This window comes from Akebia trifoliata, chromosome 7 (assembly GCF_017979445.1).
Source record: "Akebia trifoliata isolate Shusen 1 chromosome 7, ASM1797944v1, whole genome shotgun sequence".
NCBI classification, from domain to species: domain Eukaryota; kingdom Viridiplantae; phylum Streptophyta; class Magnoliopsida; order Ranunculales; family Lardizabalaceae; genus Akebia; species Akebia trifoliata.
The window spans coordinates 9,391,086-9,418,106 of NC_141381.1; the positions used below are offsets into that span (position 1 = coordinate 9,391,086).

General features: G+C 35.8%; 1 protein-coding gene across 4 annotated transcripts; it reads left to right on the plus strand.

Annotated features, from left to right (window-relative positions):
• The first annotated feature begins 749 nt into the window (after nt 1–749).
• Nucleotides 750–26,403, plus strand: LOC147398186 (CDP-diacylglycerol--serine O-phosphatidyltransferase 1-like). Of its 4 annotated transcripts, none has more exons than XM_086447339.1 (13): nt 750–988; nt 4,529–4,724; nt 7,801–7,866; nt 8,380–8,439; nt 11,350–11,440; nt 20,295–20,349; nt 20,469–20,548; nt 20,705–20,821; nt 20,912–20,996; nt 23,721–23,812; nt 24,977–25,230; nt 25,836–25,924; nt 26,074–26,403. In XM_086447339.1, the coding sequence occupies exons 2-13, from the start codon at nt 4,558–4,560 to the stop codon at nt 26,199–26,201; spliced, it is 1,284 nt and encodes a 427-aa protein (XP_086303465.1). In that variant the 5' UTR covers nt 750–988; nt 4,529–4,557; the 3' UTR covers nt 26,202–26,403. The 4 variants fall into 4 exon arrangements, with proteins under 4 accessions (XP_086303465.1, XP_086303463.1, XP_086303466.1 ...); XM_086447337.1 differs by having other exon boundaries at nt 750–963; XM_086447340.1 differs by lacking the exon at nt 750–988 and adding an exon at nt 995–1,144.
• Nucleotides 26,404–27,021: the final 618 nt, after the last annotated feature.

The following is a 27,021-nucleotide window of genomic DNA, read 5'->3' on the forward strand; positions in this document are numbered from 1 at the left end:
TTACCCCTTTAACTCCAAGGAAGATGCTCATGCTATATATATGAGCAAATGCTAGTATATGTGTAATGGAAGAAGTATGGTTGTGGAGGATATTAATAGAGTCATGATAATCTAACTACTCCACGTGGCATACTCAATCAACAACCTGAAGTGACAAGTTTGAGAATCGTAGATCCACGTACCTCGAGAAACATGATTCCCTCGAGAAATACTATTTTATGGGGAAGTGCAAACGTGTATCCCAAGGAGTGTAGATCTACGATTCCTGAACTTATCACGTCAGGGTAGTCAATTGAGTTTGCCACGTGGGGTAGTCAGACTAGCATGATTCATATTAATATTATCATGAAATCTTGGATGTTAGCATATCAAATTCAGTTATACCATTTTATTAAGACTTGATACGTGGGATCCCTTACAACTCACTGAATCCAAGATAACTCATCTGAGTAACTCACTGAATCCAAGATAACTCATCTGAGTCATCTTAGTCAACATGAACATTAATCGGATTTAGAAATTAGATGTTTCCCACACCCCTTATACCATGAACATAAAAATTTCCAAACAAAATCACTTAGAAGGGCATTTTGGTCGTTTTAATCCTTCATTCTTCAGCCAAGACGGTGCAATTACGTAAAAACCTAAAGGGTAATCTGGGCATTTTAAAATCTAAAGCATATCTAAATTCATTCTATTAATATCTTCAAAGCTCTCTTTGACCATCGTACACCTGTTCACTACTCTCATAAATCACAAACAACTTTCTCTTCTCTCCTTTAAGTTTAAGCTGTGCAGACTCTCTCTCTCTCTCTCTCTCTCTCCTCATATTTCAAGAAGTCCCTCTTATCATTTACTTCCTCTGTGAAAAGCCCTCATCTTCAACGGTTAAGATCTTCTTGTTCACCTAATCGTACGGTTAACGCCACCTTGTCGGCGTCTTCTACGCAAGCAAACCCCAGAGTAATTAACTCTCCTTTTTATTAAAGTTAACTTTCTCCTCCTTCGTCGCTTCTTTTATTTTTTAATAATCACCAATCATTTTTTTAAAATCTGTCTCTCACTCTCTCTCTCTCACTGAATCTTTTTATTGTTCCATTGTTTTGTTCTTCTGCATTTTGAATCTCTTTATTGAATCTCAAGTGTACGTAATCCAATTCTTTTTAATTATTTTTTTTACATCATTTAGGATTTATTCTTTATTTTATGTTGTTCTTTACTTGCTTTCGATTTGATTCTAAAGTACAACGTTTTGGATAATTTTGACAATTATTATTATTATTTTTTGCTTCGTTCTGTACTATTGAATTAAATGTTTTCATTCAGGGGAGTTTATGTGGATTTTCACTTTAAAATTCTTTGTTTTTCTTGGGCTTTAGGTGTTTGTAACTTTGTATTGGAAATGATAAGCTGTGTTGATTTCTACATTTTTTTGTGTGTGTGTGTGTGTGTGTGGGTTGAATCATGCTTAAATTATCATTTGAGAGTTCTGAATGAAAATGTAATTTTTACTGTTAAGCAGAAACTTCTCTGTAGTGTTTATATGGAGAGATTGAATTGTGGGTTTTGTTGAAATTAGTCTGAATTTCATGATTCCATGACTTTCAGAAACTTAAATAGATCAGTGCTTTATTTTTTATATATGATATTCCAAGAAAAGTTTGTTATAAGGACGACAACACAGGCTTTGACTGTTGAGGGATGTTTGGTGACTGATGTTAAGTTTTTCACAAGAAGGCCCACCACCCCAAATAAGTTTCACACATGGAATCTTAAGTTTTTAGTTCGATTCACTCTGGTTTTGAGTGGGATTCATGAGTAGTGATCAAATTTTGTACCCTTTAAGTCAAATGATCTCAGTTGGTATACATTAATTACTACTGTTCATGATTACATCTACATGTTTAAAAACTGTTGGGAAGATTAGTTTGGAAACAAGGGAGTCCAGATCTTTAAGCACGTTTTGGTGGGATAGAAATAAACTTTGAGGTACAGAAGTTATTAAGGACTATGAATCCTTAATATCCAATATTGAATTGTAATTTCTTCAGTCAAGGTTGTCTTGTATGTGAGTTTATTTGAATATCTACGAATGGAGTGAGGTGTTAGAAGTTCTAGATTTGCTTACTTAGATACCTAACTTTTTCTTTAGTTATGAATTTATTCATGGGATGGTTCTATATTTTGTTGAATCGACCACTTACGTGTGTTGAATTGTATCGATCCATAATTAGGTTTTCTTTTTAAATGTTTTAGATTACGAAATGTGCATCGAATCACTATCAGGAACATCCATGCATGTTATGTTAAGTGCCTGAAACGGTACTGGAACTGGTACATAGTATAGCCGTGACATTACAATGACTTTAATATTTGAAGGATGATTACTAAGCTGTTCTTTCCGCTTGTGGTTATTTGTTCTTGCCAGATAAGTATATTGTTATGCAGATATTGCCTATATAATATATGGAAGCACATTTTGGTGTCTATTACGGTCATCTTGGAAATGGAATATTTCGTAAAAATGTTTAGTTCGGTGTGGAGTTGATACGGTATTCACGGAAATTCTGGAAATATTGAGAAAATTTTCAATGTAGCTATAGGAAATGATAAAACAAGCATGAAACACATTCATAAATCATCAAAGTAGAGTGAACCATGAATGGAGTGTGGAAATGAAGATCAATAATGTTTTTCGACACGTTCATATAGGTATATAAGAGTCTGATATCAAAAACAATTCTGTTATATATTATACATGAAAATGAGTATAATCTTGTCACATTAACTACGTAACCTTAATACATAAAACACTTGCTTATAGGAACAAATTAGTATATATTACATTACTCCCTTTATATGTATATGTATATTTTTATTTCCATTTTCAAGTATACATGAATATAAATTATTCAGATATCCAACCAAGGTTTAAAGTCTCGTTCGGGTCAATGTTTAGGGCAGGAGAAAAACTGAAATGGTTTCGACTGAAACATTCCTGAAATATTCAACATTTTGAGATCAAGTCTTGTTCTGGCTAAAGTCAAAACCGGAATGTTTCTACAAAACATTCCAAAATTGTGCAGAATTTTGAACCATGAATCCAAGTACTTACAATATTAATAATAGTACGTTTGTGCTAATATTTACTTGCAAATAGTATATCAAAATAAGCTGGCTTATGGATAAGAGAGAACTAATCAATGTTAACTCATTTTTTTTCTTCCCATACGAAGTCTATTCATGCTAATTAATGAATATTGTGTAATTTAAAAGTCCTTTCTGGAAGCAATTTAAATTTGCTACTTTTACCGATTTTGTCAAAAAATTTAAAATATATTTTCAAATTTTTTGAAACAATACTCCTTTTATAAATTTACCGTTCATCCCAATATTTTCACCAAAATCTTTCACCTTAATATCTGAAATTTGGTTGTTTCTTTTAAAATATACTGTTCCCCAAAATATTTGCAAAATAAATAGTCGATTCCACCTAAATATATATCAAAAGAAAAATTGTCAATTGAATTTCCTATCAAGCCATATGAAAATGGAATATTTTTTTGGGTATATTTTATGGAGATATGTTGAAATTTAATACCACACTTTTGTGTTTATATCACTTGGTTGATCATGTTTGCTCATGGTTATTTTGCTAAGTGCCAAGTTAGCTAAGTAGGTAAGACATGGGGAGAGTTGTTCTTACGTCCTAGGTTCAAACCTCCTTGAACCCAACTTCACCATACAAACCTCAAACTCTTTACCCTTCAAAAAAAAAAGCTCTAATTTTAGATATGATGAACATCTAGTGGTGAATACTCACCAGGCATTATCCACTTTGTTTTGCATCTGCATTTTGGAAAATTGGGCACATCTACTCTTCACTTTTTATTTTTAAAACTCTAGGGGCACTTAACAATTGTGTGAAAAGCATTTGCAGTCGATTCCTCATGAGTTATCTTGACTTTGTTACTCTTGCTATCCCTGATATACACTTTCAGCTTCCAATTTTTCAACAGATCTAATTAGTGTGTTTTTTTATTTTTTGAGATTGATTGTTGGGTTTTACCTGATTATATGGTTGATTAGAACATGGGTTTTCCAGTGACCTACTTGTACAGTTTTGACTCAAATGTCCTTTATACCTAAATTTAAAAAAATTTATGTATTCAAATAAACAATCTCTCATAATTGAATGGTTGAATGATGAGACGTTAATCTTTTGGTATTGTATTCTTTTGGATGCACATATGGTTTTATTTTTGGTCGAATATCACATTGGCCATTTCTATGCATTTTCATCTTATATTTTATTTTGGATAAGTAGCTACACAATCCAAACCATCTAATACTTCTTCATGGAAACAGTCATCTCACATTTTCTGGGAAATAATGTTAGTGTCTCACATTTTATTGGTGTTGATGAAGATTCACATTCCTGTGATAAGTGACAAGGTTTGGTATTATTTCTTTGCATAACTTATAATAACTATCTTTCTCATGTATCGATATTTCCTATGATTTATAGGGATTAATTGCACCTTGAGTAGGAGGCCTATGGAGTCTAATGATCATAGGAAAACAAGAAGGGAAAGGGATCGTATTGTTCGAGAAAATGGTGAGGTGATCTTGGCCACTGGTGGTAATGAACTTGATCCATGGACTGCTTGGGCATATAAACCTCGTACTGTTACATTGCTACTTGTTGGTGCATGCCTTCTTATGTGAGTATCCATGCTCAGGAAATGGTTTTGATCTTAAGAAAATGAAATTAAGTTAGCCAAATTTACTGGTTCATTTTATGAGATATGGAGTTATAAATCTTACCTTTCTACGGTAGGATTTGTCTTTGTTAAGAGAGATTTCCTTAGGTGACATCTGTCATTCTTGTTTGTCTTTGTTTTTGGCAACTAAAAACTGTTTTTGAGCTTTACCAACTTTTGCATGAATCTGATTCTACAGGTTTTATCGCCTGATCTAACTCAACCATATAAAATCATGCCCCCAAAGCTGCTATTAATGCTAGGCATCGACTAATGACTGCTAATGGGGCATGTAAACTCAGGATTCATTGAGTCAGCGAGTTACCATATAATGGATTTTGGGATCCTAATAAAAGCTGTCAATGTTTTTTGAAGGAGATTTAAACCAAGATAAGAATAGATTGTTCATTAACTTCTATACAAATAGAAATGAAAATATGTTTGTCACTCTAGCTGGGGTTATATTGGACTGTCCCAAGAAGTTTTCTTCAATCAAAGTGTGTGTTCTCATTTGGTAATAAACATATTTTTTCCTTTTTAAGTTTATTAATTATGCTTTAATTCTTATCACTGTTACTTAAAATTGACTATTATGCTCATGGGTGTAAGACATGTTAATTAACGTAAGAGGGTGTTTGTTAAGATAAATCTTCGAAGTTTAGATACATGTTATGTATTCTTGATTATCAATTCACTTTGCAGAGAAGAAAATCAGATATTAGGAGGGAAATGGACTGAAACTGGGAGAGAAAACAGACCAACATGATCCATTCTGCTTTTTGATATCCCTTACTATATATGAGTTGGGATATTCAAATGACCCAAAGATGAATTTGAAACAGGATTGATGCATTACATCTACCAAAAGCGATGATAATGCAGATAATTTTTCCCTACCAATGCCATATACTGCAAGGATCTAAGTTATGTACTATTTTGGTTCCCGACAATGTTCTTGTCTATATCTGTCCAAGATTTGAGAAATGAGTTGTTTCCCCATTTCCCATATCAGTATCTGTATCGTTTATCTTATCCTGCAATAGCTTCTTCAATCCAAATCATAGAATAGGGTTTGAATTTTTGGCATCTGGTCTTGGTTCTCCCTATTGCACCATAAATTGTTACTAAGAAGTTATGGATGGTATATAGTGCCCTGTATCTGGGCACTAATTCATACATATTTTTTTGGAAGTAGAGTCATGAATTTTTTAATATGAAAGTGGGAGTTAACCCTCAAATAAGGAGAGCATAGAAGGGAAAAATCTAAAGAAAGGAAGTTTGTCAGTAGCAAGAAAAAGTAAATTTTCTTGGATGAAAATATCTTAGTTTGAGGCAAAATAAGTGTTAGTAAGTCCCTTTAACAATAGAGCTTCAAAAGAATATATTTTGCTTGATTTTCTTAAATACTTCTTCTTCATTGATGTACTTGTGAGCAATGATCCTATTGTTTCTTCCTTTTCCAGACAAAAGGTATGAGTCTTCATCGCATTCTTCTTCGTGCTTGAACATGGTTAAGGTTCCGGGCATGTATTAACTCAATCAAGAGGCTTGAAAGTCTTGTTGAATTTGTGGCTCTTGATTAATTGCATACAATTCCATCCAATTGTTACACAACTTTCTGTTTTAATTATATTATTTCTTTGTACTTAATTTTTCTAAATGATCAAATGGAAAATAATAGTTCTTGAGGGCATATATATTTTTTAGATAATGGTCTCAACAAAAAAAAATGTGTTCCAAGTGTGCTGAATTTCAAGTATGGATTAATGCGAGACTCATCATATAAAAAATAATTGGAATGCTTTAAATGCATTATTATGAGTGCTAGTTTAGAATCATTGTAGTTTTATAGTATATTGTGTTTAGATGGGATTTGATTCTTAGTCAATAATTGGGACAGGTTACTTGATATGTCATTTTTTTCCTCTCCTTAATCCTTGTACATAGGTTGGTCTGTCGACCTCCTCGTTTTCATTTTATTTTGGTCAATTAATTTCTTTATCTATCAAAAAAGTAAAAATAAAAGAATATAAATAGAATCGTTGTAGTTGCGTGATTGTTGCATCCATGTACCTACAAGTGCGTTTGTCAGTTTCTCTGTACTAGATTTATCCAAGGATTGGCCATTTAATTTACATTCTATAGGATAACCCATGAAACCCTTAAAAGTTTTTATCCAATGCTAAGATCTTTACGAACCTCTTATGTTTTCAGCTCAACTAATCTAAATTCTTTTTAACACAAAATGTCATATAGAATAAATAGTTATGAACTTCCTTTAGCTGTTTAGAATTTGTTAGTTATGCATTGAAGGGTGTTGGAGGTTTTTTGCTAGTTGGAGATCAAATGCGCTCCCTTTCTGAGGCTGGTTCATCTGGGTCAATATTCCATTTTTTGTTCAGTTGAGCCATATGGAAAGATGTGGAGAATGTTATTCCTGAAGATCAAAGGAAAATTGTTGTGGTGGAGCTTCAATTTTTATTCACTAAAGACACGGAATCTGTAGCGGAGCTTCAATTTTTGTTCACTAAAGACAGAATTTGTAGTCAAACATTAATACTCACCATCCATCCGTGGTTTGATTTTTTGGCAAAGAAATGTTTTACATGTGAGAAACATAATGCTTATTATACATCAACTGGATAAGATATAGCTGTTTAGTGCATCATGATGGTTCTGCTCATGTTGGAATTTGACCAGGATTTAAATCAATACTTCTTTCGGGAATCGTATATATGGCATCTAAAGTGGAATGCCAGCACCACATGTTGATCAAGTAGGTTTCAAGGGGGAAACAAAGTTCCATCTTGACAACCTACCACTGGCTTAGATTCCACATCCGCAGTGAATTAATCGATTATAAATGTAGAATGCTTGGTAAATTTTGAATTTATGATCAATCAAATGGTTTTATGAGGATCTTATTTATTTTTGTTGAGGTTTTTGTAGAATGTCAGGTTGTTCATATGTCAAGAGAGTAATTTCTTTAGAAAACCGGTTGAATCATGAATGATTATTTATTTTATATGTTTGTTAGTTGGGCAAGTGGAGCTCTTGATCCGGAGAATAGTTCATCTGGTGATCTTGTTACATCTGTGAAGAGGTAAGTTGTTTGGTTAGTAGCTTTAATTTCAAATAATGTAATTGATATTTATGGAGGTCTTCTTATTGGTTTTTTCTAATGTAAGTAGGGCAATAATTTTTTGTTGATGCCCTTCATGGAAAGCTTTGCGAAGTCCAAAAAGCTAACCTGTACACATCCTCTGTACACTTATTTTTGTCAAAGATAAAGATAAGGTGCAAAAATTTGAAAAGTGAACATTCTACAAAACTTAGCTTAACAAAAGTAGATTTACTAAAAGTATATCTATGGTTATCAAAACAGGTTTGTGTACAACAACTTACTAAATTCGTTGTGGAGCATTACGCCAGCTTTGTTTGAAAGTCATTCTTATTGAAATCCTTTAAACTACAGGATTTCACTACATGTTAGGATGTGTTAGGGTGTGTCGACATGAGTTTGACAAAACAAAATCCTAAAGTGCCATGTCCTTGTTGCATAGGTTTCTTTATTAAACTTGTTCTTTCCATTGATCTCATGCTTCATTTTTTCCAGGGGGATATGGGCAATGATTGCTGTTTTTCTTGCTTATTGCTTACTTCAGGCCCCTTCAACGTAAGTTACAAAATCCAATTATGTGGAGCTCAGTGGAAGTAATTATTTATGTTTAACATTAATAGGCTAGTCTTAATGAATTTGGAATCATGCCAAGAATATAATTCTGATTGTCAAAATGAAAAATTTCGCTATTTTTAGACTCAAGTTAGTATGAACTTTCAAAAGATTTGTATTGAATAGGGTTTCTAGAAAAATTAATAGAAATTAAATTATGGCTAAATGGGGATGAAGACCTAGGGCAGAAGGTGCTCTCTTAGGCTTTTAATGTGGTGGTGGTATCCTTGGCTAGGTTTTCGTTACAGTATTGTGTTTGATTAGCGTGACAATAGTCACTGCGAACATCATTTAGATTCTTTATCTGTTTTCTTGTTGGATCATTTCACTGTTTGGTTAATAACATTAGAGAAATTCTATTGGTACACCACCTTTTCTTTATTACACACCAAGATTTACTTATTTAATGACTTGCCGGGATGTAGCTAGCCTTTATTTTTTACTTTTTACTATGGTACTCAATTTTTCTTCTAGAAAATAACCAAATCTATTTTTCCTCAAAAGCTCTCTTTTTAGAGAGAGAGACCAAACCTAGTTCTTCTCCTCCAAATGCTTTCTTCAAAGAGAAATTGTTTAGTGTTTTGGAGAGTTCTACTCTTTTTTTGTTTGAAATCTAGGGTTTCTTGTAGGGTTTTTGAAATCAAATTCATTCTCCTCCTTTTCTCTTTCCCTCAACCTTTCCTCCTTTCTCATGTTCCCTCCCTATCCCTTTTTAGGGTTTCTTCTCTTAATTTTTTCAAAGAAGCCTTTTCTAAGAAATCCTAGAAGATTATTTTGGTCTTTTTTTAATCTATTTGAAGTGTAAAACATGATTTCATTAATTGATGTGTTATATGTAAAAGTTGTGGCAATAGAATTGTTCCAAAATATCTGAAATTTTCTTGCACCTTTAAACTCGTGGAACCTGAAGGCAAGATGCAACTAGAAACTCTTTACTTTTGTACATGTTTGATTTGGGTCTTCGAATTTTGGTTGCATGTTTTTTACATTATCCCAAACTATTTTATTTATTTTTGTTTAGAAGGGAGGGGGAGTTCAGTAAGGTAGTTTATGGTACACCATTAAAAGGATCCATTGGAGTTATTTCGTGTCATGGTAAATGTAGGAGAGTTTTTGGATCTCTCATTCCTTGAGATCTGTGTTACACTTGATTTCTGGATCTGCTAACTTCGTGTCACAATTAATGATGGCTCCGATTATCTTCTCCGATGGACTTCTTTTCGGATCGTCTTCTTTGTCACTCTTCACCTGAAAAGACACTGGTGTGGTGCCGGCCAAAGGGTCTCCAACGTTCAAGTTAGAATTTAGAATAAATTGCAGAGCAACAAGAAGGAAATAAGATTAAGGGATTTCTTGTGTGGCTTGTGCCTTGGGTTTAAATGGGAGAGACTTTCTATTTATAGAGTAGTCTCCTTAATGATGATGGTAAACTCAGTTGTAACTACCTACCTATATTGTCTAGCATTTATGACAAGAAAAGCCCATGATGTTTTGATAACATTGAAGACTCATTCCTCTTGGTTCTTGTAACTTACAAGAGGAGTGCTTTTAAATGTGTAACTGGTCTAACTCGGTGGATGTTTAATTTCTGAGTTGACTCAGTCATGTTATGCAATTGCGACTCTTTCGGATATTGTACGCTATATAATTTTGGATAAAACTTTTTTTTACTTACTTACCTTCCTCGTGCGATTGTTAAAGGGGTTTGGCCTACTAGAGTTTGTAATAAAAAAAGGGGGGTTGGACTAAGTGGTTGAACCTATTGGAATTCACAAAATGGGAGTCAGACCAAGTGGCCGAACTTCTTAAGAGTTTGCAATTAGGGGGTTGGACTATGGGCTGAACCTCTTGGTGTTATGTTATTAGAAGGGACGGACAAGTGAAGCTGAACCTTTTGGTGTTATGTTATTAAGAGGGATGAACTAGTGGGACTAAGCCTCTTGGTGATATGTTATTAAGAGGGACGAAATAGAAGGCTGAAACCCTTGGTGTTACCTTATTAAGAGGGATGGAATAATGAGGCCGAACCTCTTTGGTGTTGCCTTTTTAGGAGACAAAATTAGGAGGCCGAACCTCATTGGTGTTGCTTTTTTAGGAGGTACGGAATAGTGAGGCCGAACCTCTTTATGTATTAGATAGGTGGTTCGGCCAAATTGGCCGAACCCCCCCACTTGTCATTTTTGGATCGGATCCTCTTGGTCAAATTAGATTTGGTAAGGTTTGCATATCTTGATTTGGTGATTTTGCTAATCCCTAGGACAGGATATTTTTGGTTCTTACAGTAAATATGAATTACCTTAATGTAGTCCTTAAGCTCATAGAATTTAGGATGTGTTACTCTTGCTTCCTAAAATATTTGGTTATTGAGCTAGGAAACAATATCTATCAAAACTTGGTCACAAAGAAAGATGTTTCTAGTACCCAAAGTCTAGTTTCTTCTATTGGCAGTTGCTATAAGAATTTGTGGGTGAACGCTTGGACCAGTCAATAATGGGTTAAGTAATACCCATTCGTGGGTTTATGATAATTGTCTTTGACCACTCTCTCTCTCCCTCTTTTCCGATATGATTTCATATTCTTGTACTTTATTATTCTTAGCTATAACATTTATAAACGTGGGTATTGAAATGTCTGTGAATTTGAGATTTAGCTACTTAAAAACAGATATTTCAGCCTTCAAATAGATTGATACATACAAAAACAAAGATGATAAATTACTGTTACTGCATGAAGAAACATGGGCAGCATGCATTGTAAAATGCTCATATTAGTGTAGAAATTATGCTTATATAAGATATTTTAACCTCTATTAACTGTTAATTAACTGCTTTATTTGTAATTGAATTTTTGCAGGGGACTCATTAGGCCTCACCCTGCAATCTGGCGCTTAGTTCATGGAATGGCAGTTGTTTACCTTGTTGTTCTTACATTTTTACTTTTCCAGGTTTGTTTCTGTTTAGCTCCTAACAGCCCCACCACTCACACACACATGAACATTTGTTTTAATAACCCTATAACCTCAATTTAAACGTTATATATATTTCTACACAAGGGAGGGTCGTCATGTAAAAAGCCATGTATCTCAAGAGAAAACCTTTGATGTTGCTCACAGGAATCTGTCCCATGTGTTGGTATTGTCAAATATTTCATAGGACATACTCCTGTCCTATCCATGGACCCCTTAAGCTTTTGGCCTACCGCTTGGTTGACCTTCACTCCCTTATAAGCCCATGTTATGTAAAAAACCCATGTATGTTGGAATTTTTTTTTACAAGTTATTGAATTGCTGAGATTCTTCCCCGACAATCATGATTCTCGGATGTGGAACTGTCCAATGCATGTTCTCATATGAATAGTAATCTAGAAAATACAAATAAATCTAGGAGGAATTTATAGAAGGGCAGTAAAGAGATAGGAAACACCAAATTTGTTGACGAGGTTCACTGCTCTAAATTGATGACTGCAACCCCGGGTTGTAGAGAGAGTCCGATGACTGATAAGGCTTATTTTGGACCTTACTTGAAGGTCTGATCCTTCCATTTTCACTCTTTAAGATCCCACAACATGGAAGAGAGAATAAATAATTATTTTAGGTTCCCTTTTACGACACATATAAAGAAGAACTAATTAGTAAAATCATTAAGTATAGATTAAAATCCCCATTATAATCTTCCTTGATTACTTTGGGGAGAATTGCTGCATATTTATAAGAGTTCTTTGAACTTTCTGCCCATTTTAGTCTTCACTCTCCTCCGCCCATTTAAATCGTAAAGTTAATTTTGTTGAGTGTATATTTTCCTTCACTCTCGGGTGTGTGACCCTCTTATGTTCATAGTTCTCCCCCTTTCCAACAAACCGGTCTTTTGGAGTAGTTGGTTGTTCGTATAGGTCATAGGTTCGATTTTTTCCACACTTATGGGTGAGGGGACGTGTTGAGTGAATATTTTCCTCCACTCTCAGGTGTGTCATTCCCTAGTTAAGCCCCGTGACTCTCTTATATTCATAGTTCTCCCCATATTCAATTGATTGATCTTTTGGAGTAGTTGGCTGGTTAACATGCTATCAGAGCGCTAGGTTTGTATAGGTCACGGGTTTGATTCTTTTCACCCTTATGGGTGAGCGGGAGTGTTCAGTGTATATTTTTCTCCTCTCTCGGGTGTGTCATACCCCAGTTAAGCCCTCCATGACCCTCTTATATTCATAGCTTTCCCCCCTCTCCAACAGATGGTTGGTTAACATGGTATCAAAGTGCTAGGTTCGTATAGGTCATAGGTTTGATTCTTTCCACCCTTATGGGTGAGGGGGAGTGTTGAGTGTATATTTTGCTCCATACCCTAGTTAAGTCCCATGACCCTTTTATATTCATAGTCCCCTCCCCCCCTCCACCATCCAACAGTTCGGTCTTTTGGAGTAGTTGGTTGATTAACATGGTATCAAAGCACTAGGTGTTGAGTGTATATTTTCCTCCATCCTTTGTTGTGTCATGCCCCAATTAAGCCCCATGACCCTCTTATATTCATAGTAAACGCAGGTAGATCAGGGAATTAAATCTCTGATTTTTATTTTCTCAACATAGTACAGTCCCTAGGATATATATACAACAATAATCTGTAACTAAGTCCTAGATAAGTTGCACAAGAATAGGACCAAAGAAGTTATCTACAGCTAGGAAATATTTAAATTTAAAAAACAATATTAATCCCTAACTAATAGGATTTATTTAACCAATCCAACTAATCAGCCTATCCTGAAGCCTAAGATTTCGAATCTTTCAACACTCCCCCTCAAGCTGATGTGTAAATATTACACAATCCTAGCTTGTTCGTTAATGATTCGAATTTATCCTTTTGTGAAGACATCTGCCAATTGTTCCTTAGAAGGAATATACGGCATACAGACAATTCCACTTTCCAACTTCTCTTTGATAAAATGACGATCAATCTCAATGTGCTTGGTTCTGTCATGTTGGACTGGGTTATTGGCAATACTTATTGCTGATTTACTATCACAGTATAACTTCATAGGAAGCTTCGAAACAATTCTTAGTTCTTCTAATAATTTTTTTAGCCAAAGTAGCTCACATAACCCAAGTGCAACTGCTCTATATTCTGCTTCAGCACTACTTTGGGCCACAACCGATTGTTTCTTACTCTTCCAAGTGACTAAATTGCCTCCAACGAACGTACACCACCCGGATGTAGATCTTCGATCAACCACCGATCCTTCCCAATCTGCATCAGTATATGCTTCCACTGTTAACTCTCCTCCCTTTCTGAATAAGATACCTTGGCCTGGGCAGCCTTTTAAATACTTCAATATTTGAAAAACTGCATCAAGATGTTCTTCCTCCGGATCATGCATAAATTGACTAACCACACTTACTGAGAAAGAGATATCGGGTCTTGTATGTGGTAAATAGATCAACTTCCCAACTAGCTTCTGATAGCTTTCACGATCAACTTTCTTCCCCCCTTCCATCATTCCGATTTTATGATTGAGTGAAATCGGAACATCCACCAGTTTGCTTCCTAGCATGCCAACCTCCTTAAGTAAATCAAGGGTATGTTTTCTATGTGACACAAATATCCCTTCTTTTGATCTAGCGGCCTCCATACTAAGGAAATACTTCAATTGTCCAAGGTCCTTAACTTCAAACTCAGCAGCCAATATTCTTTTCAATTTTTGAATTTCAGCAACATTACTTCCCGTAATAATTATGTCATCGACATACACTATTAGAATTGTGATTCCCCCTCCATTTAAATGTTGATAAAACATTGTATGATCAGCTTGTCCTTGTGAGAAACCAGCCTTTCGAATAGTTTTAGAGAAACGATCAAACCAGGTCCGTGGTGACTGTTTTAGCCCATAGAGAGATTTTTTTAGTTTGCAAACTCTACCATTTCCTTCATCTCCTTCAAAACTCGGTGGTAAGCTCATGTACACCTCCTCTTCTAGTTCCCCGTTCAAGAAGGCATTCTTCACATCCATTTGATGTAAGGTCCAGTCATTTATTGCTGCCAAGGATAGAAGTACTCTCACTGTATTCATTTTTGCAACCGGTGCAAAAGTTTCTTGGTAATCAATACCATACGTTTGTGTATACCCTTTCGCAACTAGTCTTGCTTTAAGTCTTTCTACGGTTCCATCAGCTTTATGCTTGACTGTGAACACCCACTTGCAACCCACTGGTACCACTCCTCTCCGTAAAGACACAATCTCCCAAGTTTTATTTTTTTTTAACGCCCTCATCTCCTCTAAAACTACTTCTCTCCACTCTAGATTTTTTATAGCTTCTCCAATATCTTTTGGTATGGTGATAGTTTCTAGATTCAATACGAAGGTCCTATAAGATGGAGACAGGGCATGATAGGACATGAATCTTTGTATAGGATGCTGAGTGCAGGATCGTACACCTTTTCTTTGGGCTATAGGTAACTCTTTTTCTGGACAAGGTTTAGGTGGACTTGAATTCTGAGCTGGTTGTGACTGGATTGGATTCTCAGTTGCAGTGAGGCTCGAACCAGAATCTGGATTCGGTTATGGAGATTGGCTAGTGTTTTCTGGCTGTGTTATTTCTTTTAAATGTTGCTGTCTCCTTGAGTAAACACTGAGTTCAGGGCCCTTTTTTGTATTGTCATTCCTCTTCGGTTGATCATCAGTAAATGGCATAGGTTGAGGGTTAATAGATCTTATTGATTCTAAGGGCTGACTTGGTGATTCTATGGACTCTAAGGACTGAATTGGCCGAACTGGACTAGAAAATATTTCCATAAATTTGCTTCACCCAACATCTCCCCCTGAAGTGAATTTGCAGGGAAATAGGCTTGATTTTCGAAGAAGGATACATCGTAACTTACATGCATTTTCTTGGAGATAGGGTCATAACATTTGTAGCCCTTTTGGGTTGGAGAATAACCAAGATAGACAGTTTTTATGGCCCGGGGGTCGAGTTTGTTGCGGTTGTGGGAATGGACATGGACGAAGGCTATACATCCAAAGACACGGAGAGGAATAGAAGAGAGAAGGTGAGATTGAGAAAAAGATTGTTTGAAGACTTGAATTGGTGTTTTGAACTTGAGAACCCGAGAAGGCATGCGGTTAATAAGAAAGGAAGCTGTTAAAATGGCTTCACACCAAAAACGTTTAGGTACATGATTTGTGAACATAAGGGTACGGGCTACTTCCAATAGATGACGGTTTTTTCGTTCAGCTATACCGTTTTGTTGGGGAGTATCTATGCATGAGGAATGATGAATGATACCATGGTCATTTAGATACGAGCCTAAGATTTTGGAAAAATATTCAGTTCCATTATTTGTGCAAATCATTTGAATTTTTGTGTGAAATTGATTTTGAATCATAAGATGAAATTGTTTAAAGATATGAAACACTTTAGATTTTTCTTTCATAAGGTAAACCCAACAAAGATGTGAATGGTCATCAATGAATGTAATAAACCAGCGGGAATTAGATAGATTTGGAACACGAGACGGATCCCAAATATCACTATGAATCAAAGTAAATGGAGAAGATTGTTTATATGGTTTAGAACGAAAAACAGCACGTTGGTGTTTAGCCAACTCACAAAACTCACACTGAAACTAGACTGGTTTCTGACTCTTGAACAGAACAGGAAATAACTTTTGTAAATATTGAAAACTAGGGTGACCTAGATGCCTATGCCACAACTTTATTTCTTTCGACACAGAAGATACTTTATTGACCACTTGAGCTTGTTCCTCTTGGATAGCAGCATTGTCAAAGTAATAGAGCCCACCAATTTCTTTAGCACTGCCAATCGTCCTCCCCGAATCCAAATCCTGAAATTCACAATGTGAGGGAAAGAATTTAGTAATGCAGTTATTTGTTTTTGTGAATTTGCTTACTGAAAAAAGATTACATGAGAGGCTGCGTACATGTAAAACAGATGAGAGAGATAAATTTGGAGAGAGAGATACACTCCCTTTTCCAGCAATAGGAGACAAAGAACCATCAGCAATCCGAGCCTTATGGTACCCCGAGAAAGGAATGTAAGAAGTAAATAACTTTGATTGACCAGTCATGTGGTTAGACGCACCAGAGTCTATGATCCATGGAACGGGAGAAGATAGGAGAGTACCTTGTTTGGCTATAGTACAAGTTGGAGTCTCAGTGGTACTAGGGGCCGTCTGTTGAGGCTGATTAATAAGCTGTTGCAACCAGTCAAATTGTTCCTTAGTGAATGGAGACAAAGATGAGGGTTCAGTCCCTGCAATATAGGCATGGGAGGAACCAGTAGGACGGTTGGATCGACGAGGATTTGGCCCATGGTTAGGAAGGTTGGAGGGACGGCCATGAAGCAGCCAGCATGTTTCCTTTGTGTGTCGAGGCTTATTGCAGTGCTCGCACCGCAGATTTGTCTTCTGGTTTTGTTTGCGTGTGGCTGGTCGAGTGTAAGGGCCGCCAGCAAATGCAGTCTCTATGGGTTCAGTAAGCAGAGCGGATTTCTCCATAACGGGGACCAGGCGAGGAGCGTTCATGGCGCCCTTCCGGCATTCCTTGTGTCTAATATATGCGAAGACCTCCATGGTAGACGGTAAAGGCTCCTTTCCAAGGACTCGTTCACGTGCAGCATCAAAATCGGAATTCAGACCTCCAATGAACTTGTACACACGTTCTTTTTCTAACAGCTGCTGGTAAAGAACGCTGTTGCTTGTGTTTTCCCATTCGATCACCGAGAGATGGTCGAGTTCCTGCCATAAACTCTTTAGTAGATTGAAGTATCGAGTTACGTCATGATCTCCCTGACGAATATCCTTCAATTGAGTCTTTATAGCAAACGCTTGAGCTGAGTTGCCGCGGTTGGAGTACGTCATAGCCACGGCATCCCAGATTGCTTTTGCAGTGGTAAGAAAGAGATAAACCTGACCAATATCAGGCTCCATCGAGTTAATAAGCCATGCCATGATCATGGCATTCTCGGTTTCTCACGTGAAGAGGGAAGATTGGTCTGCTTCTACAGCTGGACATTTGACAGTACCCGTCAAATATCCAAACTTTCCACGACCGGTGATAAACATCTTGATAGATTGAGACCATTGGAGGTAATTCAATCCGTTGAGTTTGAGAGTGGTAATCTGTAGAAAAGGGTTTTCTGGGCAGAGGAGCGGCTGGTATTTATAGTTGTGGTAGAGACGGTGCTTGGAGAGGAAGTTTGATCAGTGCTAATATCAGAGATGGTTGTGAATGAAAAAAAAAAGGAAGACAGAAAAAAAATGCGTTTTAATGCTCTGATACCATAAACGCAGGTAGATCAGGGAATTAAATCTCTGATTTTTATTATCTCAACAGAGTATAGTCCCTAGGATATATATACAACAATAATCTGTAACTAAGTCCTAGATAAGTTGCACAAGAATAGAACCAGATAAGTTATTTACAGCTAGGAAATATTTAAATTTAAAAAACAATATTAATCCCTAACTAATAGGATTTATTTAACCAATCCAACTAATCAGCCTATCCTGATGCCTAAGATTTCGAATCTTTCAACACATAGTTCTCCCCCTCTCCAACAGATCAGTCTTTTGTAGTAGTTGGTTGGTTAACAAATTTAAGTGTCGTAATTCCCATTTAATTCTTCCCAGTTCCTTTATTTACCTGATTTATTATTGGAAATTTTCATTTGTGACTCTTACCATGCTTTCATTGCTTCTCAATTATACCTTCCTCATTATTACAAGTAATTTGATTCATTATTTATCTAATAAACGATTTTGTGAGCATGACTAGCCAACCGGTAAAAGGTGAAATGTGGTGGCTGTAATGTATCAGGAGCGGAAGTGGTTGAACATGCATATCATGAGGAGTTAATTAGCATTATTCCAGAGGAGTTAACTTATTTTCAAATTCCAAAACTTCCTAGGTTTAAACTCTAAAATTAATTACTAAATATCAATTATGCCTTTTGGGCATCTAAGAGTAGGTTTTGTCCTTAGTAGTCATAATTCTCACCTTGGTTATATGCTAGACTACCTCAAGATATTATTGCCCAAGCTCGATATAAGTGCCATCCCACATCGGGATATGCATTCTAACCTAGGAACGAAAAAAATGCTTTCCTTATCTATAATATCTCAAAATGCCATGTTTTTGGCCCAGATAAAATAAACATTTTCATACCTATGTCCGGTCGCCTCTCGAGGGTAGAACACGATGTAAATGTGGTTTGTGAGATCCAGTCTTTTTGCTGGAAACTACATGCAGTGGTTTCCTTATAAATTTTGTTGCTCTTGGTCTCAATACTTTCTACTTGAGTACTTTGGTCTGAATTCCCTTTTTATTTCACTATGAACCTTTATTCCTTATAGTCTTGAAATGAATATGTTTTAGAATGTAACTTCAAATTCCCATTCAATAATCTCAAGGTTTGTTCAAAGTGCGTTATGCCCTTTTAGTCAATATTCTAAGGGTATGCTCTGAACGAGGCTCATTTTGCAAACGAGATTTGTGGAGGCACTTCAGACTTATTCCAGAGGATTGACTCCATAGAGCTTCCTCCCAATTTTGAAAGGCCTAAGGGATGTTTAAAGATGATTGCACCTCATGCTACGTCCATCCTAAAGGGTATTTTTAGACCTATTTCCCTTTAGTCCACTTCTAATGGGTGGTCATGAATGACTCCGCCCTTTACTTCCTTGACGTAATAGTTTGTCCATTAATGGCTCATCCTTTACCTTTTGGATGCTAGATGGCGATGAACGGATAATGTTCAAAGACAACTACCTACGAAGTTGCTTTTGTCCCATTAGTATTCTTACTTCTTAGAGCCTTGGTCTACTTCTAGATTGTGGCCATGAATGGCTCCATTGCTTTGCTCGCTCGACCGGCCCCTCCTACGTCAAGTTGTTCTTTAGTGCTCAGGCCTTAGCATCCATCACCGGTCGTGAATTGGATCTCGCGTTCACAAACCCTGCTTGGCTGTTGCCTACTACACTCCACACTTGATAGAAGTAGGCCTTTAGTGATGGAACAGGACCTAAGCTATAAAGTCTTCAGCTAAGCAAGTTTCATGGCCCTTTCATGCCACTTCCTTCGGCCATTGTATGCAATACAAAATTACCAAATGAGTACGAGGCAATTCTTACACTTAAAGGAAAGACTTCCAAAGTCCAAAAGGCTTAGTTGCATGTTGAATCTCTTTCTGTCACTTTATCCAAGATCCGGTGAGCAAAATAATTACCAACAATTTTTTTAGGATTTTGGCAATATAACTGATTTCAGCCATAATGAGAATTTAACAAACCACTGACATTCTTTTAAAATTTTAAGTAGCATAAAAAAAATCTCTTATGTTATTCCAAGAGCCTATGAATGCAGGGGAAATATTATTCGAGGAAAAGATGGATTTAAAATCCAACAATTGTTCTGGGGCTTTGTTGCATGCTGAACCTCTTCCATAATTTTATCCAAAATCTAGCAAGCAAAATAATTACCATCAGTTATTTTAGGATTTCAGCAATTAAGAAATTGATTTCAGCTTTCATGAGAATTTTACGACCCACATATTCTTTTATAGATTTTAAAGAATGAATAAAAGAAAAAAAATTCTCTCACAAGTTAATTCAAGAATTTTATGATTGAATTGTTGTAGTGATTTATTTTTTATTTTTTATACTTTAGGTGAAGTGGCTGCTCTTCAAGATCACTACATCTTTTGTTTTAATTATTATTCATTCTCCTTGAGAAGTTTATCTTGCAATATATCCATATTTCTTCCTCTTAGTTACCGGCTAAATCATTGTTTCATTTTTTAGAAGCGTGATGATGCTCGGCAGTTCATGACATTTCTCCATCCTGATCTTGGCATTGGTATTGCATTTTTGCTTCGTAAAAATGTTACTTTCTCTCATGTACCGACTTACAAATAGATAGTTGGAGTTGATTGAATGAACATTATTTCTTCAGTCAGGGTTTTTTCTGGTGTGCAGAACTTCCTGAAAGATCGTATGGAGCAGATTGCCGTATTTACATGCCAGAGAATCCGTCGAGCAGGTTTAAGAATGTTTATGTATGATGTCTTCGTTCACAATCCGTCTATTTAATTTCCTTTCAGAGCATTATTTATGATCTACATCGCCGCAGTATTTATGATCTATTTAATTTCCTTTCAGAGCATTATTTATGATCTAACAACTACTGATATGGTTTTTAGTTTTTTTTGTAGGAGACGTTGTTTGATGAATTTGTTCTAGCTCATATCTTTGGATGGTGGGGTAAGGCTATACTGATTCGTAATCAACCACTTCTCTGGGTGTTGTCAATTGGATTTGAGTCAATGGAGGTAAGTTTCTGGAACTAATTATGTGTTATCAGTGATTTTGTGGTTCCCAAAATGCAACAATGTCTTCATTCTTATATTTTAAATTTGCAGCTCACATTTCGCCACATGTTACCGAACTTCAATGAGTGCTGGTGGGACAGTATTATTCTGGATATTTTAATCTGCAACTGGTTTGGTAAGAACCTTGAATCTGTTTTATTGGTTCGTGCTTCATTGATTTGTATAACATGTTTCGTAACACAGTTTTGTTTCCTTAATATAATGTTTATGTGTCTCTGTCTAAAATTTCCTTAAGAATGCTCCCAAGGACTTTACTGTACTACTCTACTAGAAAGAATAAAACTACTAACCATTACTAATGACATCCAGTAACAACTAGTATTATCCAATAGGTTTCTGGTTTCATGTGAATTCTTTCAGCTACTCAGAAAGCATTTGTGATCTTATGTCAGAAGGAGTAATCCATACAATTTAAATGCAATAGCAGTATATTTAGAATCCAACCTAGGCCTTACCATAATGGGGAGGAGGGATTGGGAGCCTAACTGGACCCTTCATATTTTAGATTTCATCTTTACTAATTAAGGAACTGTTTGGAAGTGGGAGTAGTCAGACTTGGAGTTACAATTTCCACCTTGAAATTCTAATGTGATGTTTGTTTCACCAATTCCTTGGAGTTGCAATTCCAAGGAGGCTCGCAACTCTAATTTTTAAGTCAGTAATGACTCCTAGCACTACAGATTGGAGTTGCAACTTGCAACTACACCCAACAATACGATAAAAACTCATCTCCAAAACTCCATCCAATCTACTATGATTGATAAAGACTTGAGTCCTCTAGCTTTTATCTTGTTCTCCTATCTTCTATCTCAGCTTTAGGATTTGCTGAAACATGGAAAACTTCGAATATCTCTCTCTTATTGATCGGTTTTGTCCCCCAAGAGATCGAAACATACATTTTGATTATTCTTGCTATCCCTCGTATTTTTGCCATTGAAGAAGCAAGAAATAGAAGCTCTGTTAATACTTGAATATAATAGCATGATGTAGGTCAACCACAAAATCCAACCCTATTTGTCTCTGATATATTTCTTATCCAAGGGTTCCTTTCTTCAAATCTTAGCTTAGAGACTTGATAGAATTCCCTTATGGTGTCAATTAACAAAAAGTGATTATCCTAATATCTTTGGTCTCTTGTTCTGAGATAGTAAAATCTTTCTATCTCTTCTAGGTCTGCTAAATATCTTCTAATTAACTGATATCTTTCTTCTAGATCGAAAGTATATCTAGGCATATAATTGTTAATACTGCAAAGATAGAAAAAACAGAATAATTTAAGAACAAAATAACTCTTAGGCTAGCACATAATAAGCAAAGATATGTAATATCTTAAATGCATAAGTACGATGGGTTATGGTCCACTTTGCTTCCATTGATTTATTTGTTAATTATCCTCTTTTTCTTAGTCAAATGAAGGTCTTTATCAGAATAACAGCTTATCCTCAACTTAGGTTTGTCTAATTTTAAGGAATTAACTCGTCTTTGATTACTTGATCATCCTTTAACCATAACTTATTAGCCCTTCGCCTTACGCACCATTGCTAACGACAATCATGGCTTAGTTAATTTTGTTTAAGGAAAATCTTTTCATCTCACTACGGTTTGTCTGGTCCTTAAAACTCTGTCCAAATCTGAGGAATGTCCCATATGTCCAGATAGTACCATTTCAGATGTCAAATAGGAAGAAGGTAGTCTTTAGTTAGATTTTTAACTTCATTTTTCATCTCTGGTTAGAAAACTTCAAAGTCTTATTAATTAAGGGTTTTGACAAATCAAAACCATGAAACCAGGAGGCTATGGCAGACTACCATGTAGATGGTCGGTAGAAAGCCAGTTTTACCCCATGAGGTGTTGGGAGCCTGTGTTCATGTGCTTTGTTAAGCCAAAGTCTTGTATCATAGTACCTAAGTATAATTTAGAGAGAACGTCTTTTACTCAAAACTGATCAAATAATAGAAACATAGTAGACCAAACCAAGAACTAAAGATCATATGAATTATGCATCACTATATTTACATAAGAGATTACACAAGCTTTACTATTATGGCATCATCTCAGGACTATTCCCTGGGCTTAGCCAGACATACCTTGACTAGACAAGTCTCTTGAGCTTGGGAGGCTCTGGTCTCCAAAGACAGTTTTCAAACTTAAAACTAAATCTTAAAACTGAGAGAGAGAGAGAGAGAGAGAGAGAGAGAGAGAGAGAGAGAGAGAATTCTCTTGTGTTTACATGATAATTGAAGCTCTCTTATATAGAGTCCGGACTTCAAACATTATGTAAACTGCTTAACTTCGAGAATATTCGACTATGGACAGGTGTTATTCAAAAGTACTTTACACCCGGGGGCCGAAAAATACTATTCATGAACAGTGTTTTGTCGGGTACTGTTCATAGAATAGTAATTTTGACTACTTGACCAAATAGTACCGTGAATAGTACTATTTTCTGAAATCCTTTTTTTTTTTTTTTGTTATATCTAAGTCTCTGTTTCAACTTCTGACTCATTATGTTGGACTTATAAGAGACCTAGTTGGATTGTTAGTCAAGTCTAGCGAAAAATGGTGGACTGTATATCACTCTCAGTCATGCATCATTCAGACGCTAGAAGTCTATGGTAAATGAGTTACTATAGAAAAATATAGATACGAAGACAAGCCAGTAGAAGAAAAGATTCGAAAAATGGTGGACTGTATATCACTCTCAGTCATGCATCATTTCATATAGGAGGTTTGGAATTCCAATTCTAGATTTAGTTTTAATACTCATTATATATAGTGAAGCTATTGTCATATTTTGATTATGCCTCGTATGATCAGTTTGTTTTGGTTGATTATACAGGTATCTGGGCAGGAATGCATACTGTTCGGTACTTTGATGGTAGAACATATGAGTGGGTGGGAATAAGTCGCCAGCCAAATATCATTGGCAAAGTATGTTCTTTAACAAATGATCAGTATTTCATTTCAATATACTTGATAATGATCTCTTCTGTGTTTCTGGTATTTTATCTCTTACAGTTCTACTGCAGGCTGATTCCTATTTATAAACCACGCCTTGGTTTTTACAAAATCATTTAGTGCTGAGCCACAGTAGCACAGTGGCACCTCAATTACTGCCTTGGCTGTAAGCACACTTCATCTGTGTGTGTTCATCCAATAAATGGTGATAGAGACGCTTCAGTTCTACTGTGGGTCAGTACCAAAAACTACCATCTTTTCTTTTGATGTCGTACTAGTGGACAATTTTTTTTTTTTTAATAAGAAAGCATATCATACATTGTATAGTTATGTAAACATGTATTTTATTATTGGATTCATTAATGCATTAAATTATATTTTCCTTTATCTTGTCTAGAACATACTTCTGTTAATTATGCGTCCTTGATCTTAAATTATTCTGTAGTACCTGAAAGACAGATTGCATGGTTCATTAGGCTTATTTTAGAGCTTTTGTAGTGCCAACCGCCGTTTCATCATACTTATGATGGCCTACGGCATGGGCATTATTAAAAAATCTTTGGGATTGAAGGGACAATGGGTGAGGGAGGAGGAGAGGAAATACAATAAAGTTGGAGGGGGGAGGAAATCATTTAAGTGGGATCACTGTAGCTTGATGGGACGTTTATCCCCCACAGGTGGGCCCTACCGTTGCATGTTCAACCAGTAACAGTAAAAGTCATCAAAATTTTCTAAACTTTTGGAAAAATTATATATTCTTGTCTGCATGTTCAACCAAGACCATTAAAACTGTGAACAAGTTGGTTCTCATTCTAAGATGTAAACATACATGAAACAGTTGAAATGAGACAAGAATTTAGAGAAGTGGTAGCAAATTTATGTAAGATAAATTTATCAGGTTGAACTATTAAAATTTCAGTGTTCAAGCAGTGTATATTACTTTTACTATAAGCAACTGAGATGCATGGAGATGTTTATCTTGCCTTTGGAGGGGAAATTTTGACACTTGTCGCAAATTGCAAAATATTAGTCTTATTGTAAATTTATCCAAGATTGTCTCAAGTCTCAGCACATAATGGGTACTGTTTTCTTCTTATTTTGTCCTTCAACCTATATTTTGTTCTGCTGACTTTTCAGGTAAAACGAACATTGGGCCAATTCACACCTGCACAATGGGACAAAGATGAATGGCACCCTCTGCTTGATCCATGGCGTTTCGTACAAGTTCTATGCCTCTGCATTGTATTCTTGACAGTGGAACTCAACACCTTCTTTCTCAAGTTTTGTCTCTGGATTCCTCCTCGAAACCCTGTTATTGTCTATAGGTTGATTTTGTGGTGGCTAATTGCAATACCAACTATTCGAGAGTACAATACTTACTTACAGGACAGGTACTCTACATATCCATGTGTAAAATATGGTTAGACTAGGAGTGCAACTTGGTCTGGTTCAAACCGATAGCTTTGGGCTGGTTTGGTTTGGACCAAGTTGTGGTTCGGTTCTAGGTTGAGAAAATGGAGAACTGATCAAATTTGGTTCGGTTCATGGGTTCAAGGTTTGTATAGAACTAAACCAAACCGAGAACCGAACCCTTAATGACTTGCTACTTTTTAGGAGTTAGGATATAGATTAATGACTTTTTTTAATGGATAGATTAATGAATTGTTTTATGGATAGATTAATAACTTATTATATGAAATTTCATGTTCTTTATTTAGTTATTTTCATTAAAAATATGTTGCTTCCAAGGAGATTTATAAGAAATTGGCAACTCATCAAACCGAACCAAACCATTAGTTCGGTTCTATTGGAAATTCTGTTTGGTTATGGTTCTTATTTAATAGAACCAGTCTATGTTGGTTCAGTTCCGATTTGGCCCTAAACCAAACTAAACTGAACCAAGTTGCACCCCTAGGTTAAACATAAATATGCTCACAAACACTAGGAAAGTTGTATCTCATTTTTCTTTTTCACTTATTTACTTGGTTGATTTCAGAAAACCTGTGAAAAAGGTGGGAGCATTTATTTGGCTTTCCCTTGCTATATGCATCGTGGAACTCCTTATTTGTATCAAGTTTGGCCATGGTGGGTTATTCGAAACTTATCATCATTAGGAGAGTTGTTTTATGGTTTATTATTGTACATTATTCACTTGAGGCATTAATAGATCCCAAGTGATATCTATAAATAATTCTTATTGACACTCACCATTGGCATCTTTGACTCCCCACCAGGACTATATCCTAATCCAATGCCGCTATGGTTGGTAATCTTCTGGGCATCCATAGGAGTGTCTCTTGCTGCATTCCTGATCGTGTGGTCATGGCAACTGCATCGAACTTTAGGGAGAAAGAGGCTATGATTTTGGTCTTGGGGTACATCAGTTTTTTTTTTAATTTTATAAATTCCTTCATGTTTTATGGATATTCGTTGATACTGTACATAGTTATCACCTTCCTGATCTGTTATATTATGCTCTTCTTTGGAGGAATGCGATTTGACATGTAGAGAATGTTATATTCTTTGCAGTTAGTGGGAAATAATTTTTAGAGCCTGATTTACCAGTTGACGTTGGTTGATAAAATCATTATGAGCATTCCCCCATTTCATTGTGTTTTTCATAGATTTCTTTAAGTAATCCATCTGAAATGGGTTGATTTCTTTTTCTTCTTTTTAGATATTATGGTAGGTGAGAAATAACTTGAAACCTATGTGAGATGGACACTCCATTTTATTAGATTTTCCCCTCTTGGGCATAATGTTGTACTCATGCATCAACAAATGCTTACACACTTCAAACAAATCTTTAACTCGTTCAAGTATTTGGTTATCAATTTAATTTTGATGAGTTAGAGAGATCCATTCTTCTCCCAATTCTTAAGTTTTGGTTTTGCAATGAAACAGGGGAAATCACATCACTACAAAATACTCATTCCTTTCCTTCTGTTGTAGTCTTAAGTTCTTTGATTGTGAGCTCCTCAAAATCATTGATGAGGATGCCAAGGGATGTAAATCATAAATTTAAGCTAATTAATGAAATCTAGTAGGGGGGGTCTACCTAACCCAATTTCCCCACCAAAAAACTGTATTTGGTTATGTTATTTTTTGTCTAATGTTGATCCCTTTCTTAATGTGCATCAATTTATTATCATATATTCTTACTGTTTTGCGTACTAAGCACC

Excerpts from the sequence above, each read along its gene's own strand:
- LOC147398186 (XM_086447339.1), top strand. The coding sequence starts at position 4,558 with ATGGAGTCTAATGATCATAGGAAAACAAGAAGGGAAAGGGATCGTATT. Across the intron at positions 20,549-20,704 it reads GCAGGTTTAAGAATGTTTAT|GAGACGTTGTTTGATGAATT; the intron begins GTATGATGTCTT and ends TTTTTTTTGTAG. Across the intron at positions 25,231-25,835 it reads AATACTTACTTACAGGACAG|AAAACCTGTGAAAAAGGTGG; the intron begins GTACTCTACATA and ends GGTTGATTTCAG.